The 10,124-nt window shown below is 33.9% G+C and overlaps 1 protein-coding gene across 1 annotated transcript in view; it reads right to left on the minus strand.

Annotated features, from left to right (window-relative positions):
• Positions 1-1,338: 1,338 nt before the first annotated feature.
• Glrb (glycine receptor beta) overlaps positions 1,339-10,124 on the minus strand; it is a 94,184-nt gene continuing 85,398 nt past the window's right edge. The window contains exons 9-10 of the mRNA XM_070012370.1: positions 6,914-7,206; positions 1,339-2,184 (exon numbers count right to left, since the gene is read on the minus strand). Coding sequence (XP_069868471.1) covers positions 1,888-2,184; positions 6,914-7,206 — 590 coding nt within the window. The 3' untranslated portion in view covers positions 1,339-1,887. The remainder of the gene's footprint in view (positions 2,185-6,913; positions 7,207-10,124) is intronic.

Consider the following 10,124-nt stretch of genomic DNA (forward strand, 5'->3'; position numbering starts at 1 on the left):
TGTTTACCCTTCACATCCCTTCCCAGCCTCCCCCCTCTCCCCCCATCCCAATCTTATTCCTTCCCCCCCCCCACCGCACCGACGTTGTAAAGCTCGTTTTGGACATGACAACTTGTGCTTCTCATTGTTGCAACAGGTCCACCTGTATCCTTATAGAACTGGTTTTAATATGGAACATTTTCTACCTAAAATTCTAGAATATGAATGCAATTTGCAATAAATTAAGAAAACATACTATAAGCAAATGTCACAAAAATATAAATTATTTAAATATATACATAGCTACATTAAAATACTACTGCCCTGTGTTATGGTAGAATGTTGAAGTTCAATAGGGTTATTTCATCTCAAAATTATTCAGATATGTATGGAATATAATTTTTTAACTAAGACTACTATAAGAAATTGAATGAGTAGTAAGAATCTTGAACATTAAAATCTTCAACCAACTGCATAACATTAAATTATATGTGGTTTTTTGCATAAGCAATATATTTAACTACATTATACTAATAAATTGGCCATTTGGCCTGTTGCTATTTCCAGTTTTGTTCAAAACTCTCTAAATAATGAGATTATATACTTCTTTCATCCCATGTTTTTATATAAATTACTTAAATCTCTAATTTTAGTAGTGGAAGCAACAAATAGGTATATTAGAAATGATATTGGTAGGAAATGGGGGGGCCTCAAAAATAAAACTCTCATCTTGGAACAACATCAAAGTAAGAAATCTCAGTCATCTACATTTTTGCAGGAAAAAAAACACAAGTAGAAGTGAAATCTAAAGTAAGAAAAGACACTATTTACTCAGTCCTTAATTGTTTTGTAACATTTCACAAAATATTCATATAAACAAAAGAGGTTAATTTGTAATACATTTTAAATTTTACCTAAAATATATCAGCATTTAAATAAAATAAGGTGTTAAAATACTTCAGTGCTTATATGTTTTTCTAACTCAAATTGCTCCTATGAATAAGATATTTATTTCATCTTAGATTCCTAAAAATGACATGAAATCACATATTTACTACTGCATGCCAATTCAAAATACATGCTGTTATTAAGGCACAATGCTCTTTTGAACTCTGTATCAATAAATGAAATGCATGAAAATAGATTTGTTTTAAGGTACAATAATTATATTGCTTTTATCCTAAGTATATAATTGAAGCATTTATCCTTTATTTGCTTTTATTTGATCAGAAACCAGAATCTTATAGACATTTATGTAAGCCCAGATTTCCTTTTGTTTCAAAAATACTTATTGTGTTTTATTATATGGCATCTTGAAAACACAGGCACACTTTAAAAGGAGTTGATTTTACACATTAATAGTTTCTGAACTTTATTTTTCCACAGAACCTTCATAATTATTACGGATATACTTCTACTTACAAAACTTAAACAATATGTAATACAACTTTGCGTCATCTGCAATAATACCGTTTAAAATCATACAAGGATAAGATGGCTCTTTCTGAAACCTACAGGGAAGGAACTTGGAAATGCTGCGTACATCAGAATGGCGACACTGATGGGTTTGACGTGCATACTAGTGTGTCATCAGGATTATCAGAAATATTTGCAGGTTACATGAACATAATATCACTTGGGTTGATATTATGTAGTAGGCAGATCTTTTATTCATTAGTAAAGCAGCAGATTTGCTACATATATATATATACATCACCTTAGAGCGCAGACATTACAGGATCATGCTGCCATTCAAAAGTAAGGTGCTGCATTTGATTGCAATCAAATGGCATTCAAAGTGCAATATTTTTTGCTATGAAAATGCAGAAGTTTTCACAGATCAGCATTTATGAATTGGATTGGTCACAATGAAATAGGTTTTCATTTTATACAAATGGAAAAGATTTATCATAAATATATAGACCAATATATAACATTGAAGAACAAGAAGCAGAAAGGAAATAATGCTCTTGCATACAGATCGATTCTCTTTGCTGCTGTTGGGATGACAGGCTTGGCAGGGGGAGGCTTCTTATTGTTCTTTGCCTGGGATTTCCCAAGTCCATTGTTGACTTCAATAGGTTTTCCATAGCAGTCATAATTGGATAATTCAAAATCTCTTGGTAAACTTCCAACTATGCTGAAGTCATTAGATCTCAAATCAGACTTAGAAGTACAAACCTTTTTGCATCTTGTCTCACCAACCTGAGGATTAACACATATTGAACATATTTAGAATCTTTTTATTGATAAATACACATCTCTACAAATAAATCCTTTTAAAATCACTGTCTTCACAGGAGATTATTTATGTTTTCTCCAGAACGAACTAACAAGATAGTAGTCACATATTTAAACTATCAGATTACTCATATTTAGGGATTTACAATGCTGCCTAAGTAAGTGCAATGTAATAGAATAAACTTTTGATTGCTAATTTCATGCTGAGGATTCAAAACACAAACCAACTTAGATATTATCAGGCTTGTGATATTTTCAGAATTTTGTTTTTTTCTTTGTGCGTATCGTTGAGCTTGAACTCATGACCTCCCCATCTTTTTTAGCTTTTTCACACAAGGCTATTGCTCTCCCACTTGCACTACAGCTCTACTTCTGGCTTTTTGCTGGTTAATTGGAAATAAAGGTTTTACGGATTTGTCTGCCCAGGCTTTCTTCAAACCTCAACCTTCAGATCTCAGCCTCCTTAGTAGCTAGGATTACAGCCATGAGCCACAGACATCCAGCTATCTTTTCTGCTTAAACACCAAGAAAATAAAACTCCATCTTTTTTCTAATATGTAACAATGAAATAGACAATATTTATAGAATGTATGTATTGCAGAAATCTTGAACTGCGAAGTGTTCATTTCCCTATTGATCCTATTTCTAAATGAGTTTGCCTATAAATAACCTAGATATTTGTCCCTCCTATAACTGTGTTTCTTAAAAAGACTCACAAAAAAGTAAAGAATGGTTACAGAAGCAGAAACTTACTAGTGTCATGCATTTCTAGGTTGTTCAATTAAACAACCACACTCCAAAAGCACAAAGAACCTATATTCACTTAAGCTAGACTTATATGATACAGAGATCTGTCAGTTCCTAATCTCTAATTTGTTAATTGAATCAATTCCTTACCCAATCAATAATTACCTCCTACTGAACTCTCACAAGCAATAAAAGATACTCAGAAAGAATCAGAGGAGTATAGATTAACCTGCATAGTCTTAGAATGGCATTGTAACAAAAGGACATAGAGACAGACATAATGCAGATTCCTTTTCTTTTGCTGATTCTGGGGCTTGAACTCAGAGTCTGGGCACTGTCCCTTAGCCACTTTATACTCAAAGATAGTGTTCTATCACTTGAACCACAGCACCACTGCCAGATTCTTCTGAGTAGTTTATTGGAGATAAGAATCTCATGGACTTTCCTGCCCCCACTGGCTTTGAACTGTGATCCTCAGATCTCAGCCTCTTGAGTAGCTAGGATTACAGGTGTGAGCCACCAGTGCCTGACTCAGATACTGTTTTGCTTTGTGTTTTTCATTGTTCTGACTTTTGTGACCCATCTTTGGAATTTCCATTGTTGACACGTGTCAGACTAAAGAAAAAATCATCTCATTGTTCATTTGTAGTATATCATTACTCCAGTTTTTTTTCCTTTTATAATACATCAAAAGTCAGGTAGTTCTATTTATATTTGCAAGATTATAACTGGATAAAAATGCCTTGAGTAATGAAAAGAATGAATCTTATTCTACAATGTTACTTTAGCTATCAGAAGACTGTCTTTTAAAAAAATATTTTTATTGTATTACATGAGTAAGGTAATGATTTCCTATCGAGCATTGTTATCCCTCCTTTGTTTTTCTCCTACTATCCCTTTTTCTCTTTATCAATGTGTTTCAGGTACACATTGGATATATAAGCATCTTTTTAAAAGTTCTTAGCCAATGGGTTTGATAAAATATAGGTATGGTGTAGGTATATAATAACAAAGCCAGCATTTGCTTACTAATTTAAAATAATATAAAAATAAATGTTCTATCAGGAAGAATTAAATAACATAATTATATAATGCGATGGGTGCAATGTGTTGATTTGCAGGAGGAATGAATTCTGGTGGTCTCGTCTTTATACTCAGTATCTTGCACACTTTTGGCTTACTTCTGAACATTCCATCTGGTACTTGCCCAGGAAATGTCTTTTGCTCATGGCCAGCATCCAGACCTGAGTTCAAGCCCCAGACTGACATAAAAAACAAATAACAAAACAAAACAAAAACAAAAAAAGGATGATAGTAACAACTCAGGATGCTCAACTGTTTGTGTTGAATGAAAAGAAAAATATCAGAGAGAACACACTAGTGACTATAATATTGAAATGGCTAAGAATGTACTACCTTTTGAGTGGGAAAAACATAAAACCAACCTGAGACAATTATACACACATGATATATTTTGTATTACAAGCACAGTTATCAAAACTTCATACCAAAAACTAGAATTTTAAATCTTTTTATTACTATTTCTTTTCTTAGTAAACACAATGTTAGTTTTAAATTAGCTCTTGAAGTTTTCTGCATTTTAAATTCCATTATGCTTTCATAAATTCCTATTGTTATTCTGTCTAAAGAACTAATATCATCTTATTAAAAAATTGTGATTTGTAAATCAAAATCCACTAGAACAATTGCATTTTAATCCTAAGCCATAATTATACTTACTATCACAAAAACCATTGAATAACTAGATCATAATTTAAAAATTCTATTTCATATTATCTTTTTATTAACAGATATGTAATAAGCATATGAATCTATCAAGTTATAGATTTGATGTAGTTTGATGTGTACATTAACATTAACTCATTTGGGAGCTTATATTATAATTTTTAGTCCCATTTCAAAATACATATATCACATACATACAATGTTCATTTTCAAGTGTACATTTTACTCGTTAAAATATAAAAAATAATTTATGTTCCTTTCTATAGATTAAGATTTCCAGTCCATGTTTCAGTTTACTACACCATCTTTCTAGGCTCTGAGTTCATTCTCCCAGTACCACAAGAAATAAAAAATATGATTGGAAAAACTGAAAGACAGAATGTCTCTGTAAAGAAAAACAAACTGCCAGCAAAATCCATATACACACATGTCTTCCAATGGCAAGTTTAGAATTGAAAAATACAATGACCAAATTATAGGCTTGTTTTGGTATCAAAAGGAAAATTGTGTTGCAAAGGAACAACCAAGGAAATGAGAGATACAGCAGAAAGTGATACTCAACCTTAGTGACAAAGAGAAAATTGAGTAGGAAAATGATTAGGAACATAGAACTACCCTAGGAACATAGAACTACCAATGATCTAACATTTGTGTTATCGGAGTCTTGGGAAGAGAGAAAAAGAGCATGTCTGAGAAAACATTCGAAGGAATACTAAGTGCAAACTTCCATGTTTGGAGCAAGATATATGTTTATATTTTTTCTACCAGTTGAACAAATTCCCAACAAAACGAATCCAAAGAGTCCACATAAAGATTCCTTATAATTAAACTTCTAATCTTTAACAATGGAAATCAATCTTGTTGGACTTCAGATAAGTGACACTTTATTGATAGGAAACAACTAGAATGCTTAGTTCTCAGGAGAAGCAGTGGAGGCCAGAAGGAAGCAGCACAAGTTAGGTGTTTATGCTCCCACAATCTTATACCCAAGGAAATACCTTCAAGGAATGAAAGAGAAATCAAATCAAATGGAAGAAAACAGTTATCACCAGAGTTTTCCCAAAATAACGGAAAAAGGAATTCTTTAAAAAGAAGTAAAACAATAAAACATAACCTTGGAACATCAGGATTTATTTCCTAACTTATTTTTTTTTTCTTTTTGCTTATGTGGTGCTGGGGAACTGAACCCAGGCCCTCAGGCATTCAAGGCAAGCGCTCTACCACTGAGCCACCTTCCCAGCCCCCCTAACTTATTTTTGATTAGGAATTAAAACCCATAATACTCTCTAATGTGATCCTAAATATATGTAGGAAAAATATTTAAAACAATTATAAGTAGAAGCAAATAAAGAGAAACAATGAGAAGTAATGTCATCTTACATCAAAAAATTACTAAAATACTCCCCCCAAATTAGTAAAATGATTCATAAAGGTTATGATAAGTTACATATGCATAACAATGTCTAGAGGAACCACTAAAGCACTATATGAGAAGATGTACTTAAAAAAATACGTAAAGCTCAAATTGGAATTCTAACAAATTTTAAGTAATTCCCACAAAGCCAGAAAAAAGAAAACAAACAATGAAATTATAAAATGAAATTCAGATCGAAGTCTCAATGTATCAATAACTATACTAAATTTAAATGATCTAAATATAACAATTAAAAATCTAATGCCGGGCATTGAGGTTTAATGCTTGTAATCCTAGCTTCCCAGAAGGCTAAGATATGAGGACAGAGGCTTGAAGACAGCCAGAACTTAAAAGTCAGTGGGATGTTTATCTCCAATTAAACACCAAAAGAATAAAAAAATTAAAAAAGCTGGAAATGGTGTTATGGCTCAAGTGTACCCAATCCCTGAGTTCAAGCCCCAGAACAGGCACCAAAAATAAAATGAAGAGTCTAATAGAGTGACAGAGTAAAACTGTCAACCAATATGTGTTTGCCTTTAAGAAACTATCTCAAATAAATGACATAGATATGCTGGATGCAAAAGAGGATGAATGATACATCAAAGTCATGACTTCTGTAAGTTAGGGTAGTTCTACCTAATGAAAAGGTTTCCCCTATTCTTCATGAAGAGTATTTGCATGAAGAAGTTACATGACTCTTAAAACTGTAGGTAATAATATGCAGAAGGGTTAGTCCTTATACATAGAAAATGAATATAATGATGTGAGAAGGAAAAACATTCTCACCTGCAAAGTGCTAATGTGAACAGGAGTCCCCGTGCCATTCACAGTGTTCTTTTTAGCTGCATTTCCACCCTTTCCATCTGCTTGCTCCGCCTTAGCAATCCTGGCCTTCTCTGCTTCCACTCTTTTGGGGTTGTTCAGCATCACTTGGACAACAGCATACTCCACCAGGGAGGCAAACCCGAAGAGAAGGCAAGCAATGAGCCACACATCAAGGGCCTTTACATAGGACACTTTGGGAAGCTCAGCAGCCAGGGTGGTGCACTCAGAGGCCAAGCTGAGCACGGAGAAAATGCCTAGAGGCAGATAGACAAGCAGAGTTGCTTTTACCCCTATGAAATGATCTGCATTGATCTTTCATCATATTCCTCTCCAGTAACTTTCCATGGACCACAAACAATTCATAACATTGCTGTAGAACTCAAAGATTAGAAGAAATACATTAATAGGAACATGCTTTCTATGAGAGGATTGTTTGTTGTGGTTGGAAAATATAATATGTGTAAATAATTCTTATTTTGAAAATAAATAAAAACTTATTTATTGTCAGCACTGAGGCTTGATCTCAGGAGTTCATGCTTTTTTTTTGAACCCAAGTCTCTGATGCTCGACCACTTGAGCTATGCCTCCACTTCTGGCTTTTTGCTGGCTAGTTGGAGATAAGGGTCTTTCAGATTTTTCTGCCCAGTCTTGTTTTGGACCAGGATCCTCAGATCTCAGTCTTTTGAGTAGCTAGGATTAAAGGGTGAACTACCCACAGTGTCTTGCTTAAAAATAAATAGGAATTAAGCCAGGAATTGGCTCATAACTAAAATCCTATCCACTCAGGAGACTGAGATCTGAGGATCAAGGTTCAAAGCTACCCCATGAAAGAAAGTCCATGAGATACGTTAATTTAATTAACAACCACAAAACTGGAAGTGGAGCTCTGGCTCAAAGTGGTAGAGCACTAACCTTGAGTAAAAGAACTCAGGAACAGAATTCAGGCCCTGAGTTCAAGCCCCATGACTATAAAACAAATAAAGAAATTAAGAGCAAGGCTTAAAAACAAAATATGGATCAGGCTTAAATGGTAAAAATGTCTAAAACTATCCCACAGAATATCTGAGGAGGGAGTGTTACTTCCCTAGTCTCTGATTAGAGTGTTACTTCAGTTTTCTACTTTGTTTTAGGGAGATTTCAGTTGTATGGACAACTAAATCTGAGCAAGAATAGAACACACAAGGGAATTTTTGATACATTTTTTCACAATAGAGAAAACATATTCCTGCTTATTTCTAATAAAATCTAAATGATCCCAACTTTTTAAGGAAAGGGATAAAATTCTTATTTTTTGTAATACTAACTATATATGGAAAGCAAACACAATACATATCAATCTACAAGATATTTAAAGCTATGATAATAGAACTCCAAAGAACTCTAATAATGCAATGTTTTCTGTTCTTCCCATTTGCTACCTCTCCATCCGCACTTCCCTCCCTCCTACTTTCCTTTCTCTCTTTCCATCTTCATTCACATTTTTAGGAGGGGAATGAAGAGACATGACCTGTTGGCATTGGATAATGCAAACACACTGGAAGCCTTGGGCAGGTTCAGAGGAGACTTACCTTAAGAAGGTAAAAAGTTTAACATACTGGGCTCTGTAGTTTTCTCTGCTTAAATCTGAACACCCTCAGAATTACTGAATACAGTATTCTAATAAGTAAATGTTTCCTGAGTAGGTTTTCTTTTTCTTCCATTTGATATGGTAGATACCATATTACTAGTAGTAACCAGATAAAACACTGCAGAGAATAATGTGCTTTTAATTATAATATTTCAAAAAGCTTCTGACAGATGTCTAGTTTTAAAGAAAACTATTTAAGAGACCAAGTTTACAAGAAAAAAGACTTTCAAAAAATGTAATCACATCACAGGTGGAATCAATCTTAGGTATATAAAGATTTGTTAAGCATCTAATTTACTATTTTCTAATTTACCAGTATCCTCAGTCCTGAGGATAAACTAACAATAAATTAATGTAACTGTATTTTAAAAGTTTGCAGAGGCAGTGGCTCATATCTGCAATCTCACCTATTCAGGAGTCTGAGATTAGGAGGATTGCCGTTCAAGGATAGCCAGAGCAAGAAGTTAGTAAGAAACTATCTCAACAGAAAGGCCAGGTATGCTGTCACATGTGTGTCTTCTCAGCTACATGAAGTCATAGTGCAGGCTAGTTTAGGGGAAAAAAGCAAGACCCTACCCCAAAAATAGCTGAAACAAAAACACTGGGAATATGACTCAAGAGATAGAGCATTTGACAAGTACCTGAGTTTTAGCTTAGTACTGAAAAATGCTGCCCGGTTAATATTATCAATCTCAAGATTTCCTAACCTAGAAAGGAAGACAAAATTTCAAGATCTTAATAATCATTCCACTGTCAATACCCACAAATATTAATTGGCAGATCATCTTTATGAATCAATTTTTCTATTATTTTTCAAATTTTATGAATCAACCTATCAAAATCAAATCTTAAGTCCCCGAGATAGACTATAATGATGATTTTGGCTGTGTTTCCATGGTTCATTTTCTTTTGTTCTTCCTTCCTTCCTTCCTTTCTTCCTTCCTTCCTTCCTTTCTTCCTTTCTTCCTTCCTTCCTTCCTTCGTTTCTTTCTTTCTCCTTTCTTTCTTTCTTTCTTTCTTTCTTTCTTTCTTTCTTTCTTTTTTTCTTTCTTTCTTTCTTTCTTTCCTTTTCTCCTTCCCTCCTTCCTTCCTTCCTTCCTTCCTTCCTTCCTTCCTTCCTTCCTTCCTTCCTTCCTACTTTCTTTCATTCTCCTCCATTTCCTCCCATCTCTCCCCTCAAGTTAAATAGTTAATTATATACACATACATATATAATGTGCATTGAACACAATGATTTCATGTGTTCACTCTCCCTCTCTTCATTCTTGTATGGCCCCCTCTCCCCCCCTCCCCTCCCCACCCCCTGCATCGTGCTCATTTGCCCAGTACCCAAAACATGTTTCCACTTCCTGGTATTCATTTTGATAAGTAGTACTTCAGCTATTCAGAAGAGTTATGCCTTTAGATTCCTCTTCTAAATATACACTCCTTCAGTCACTTTGTTTTGTGTGTATATATATTGAATCTTATGTATGTTATTATGAATAGTTATAGTTTAGGCTTACTAATAAACTACAATGTATGCTGAAATACTTATCCTAATAT

This window comes from Dipodomys merriami, unplaced genomic scaffold, assembly GCF_024711535.1.
Source record: "Dipodomys merriami isolate MVZ:Mamm:240054 unplaced genomic scaffold, mDipMer1.0.p SCAF_9, whole genome shotgun sequence".
Taxonomy (NCBI): domain Eukaryota; kingdom Metazoa; phylum Chordata; class Mammalia; order Rodentia; family Heteromyidae; genus Dipodomys; species Dipodomys merriami.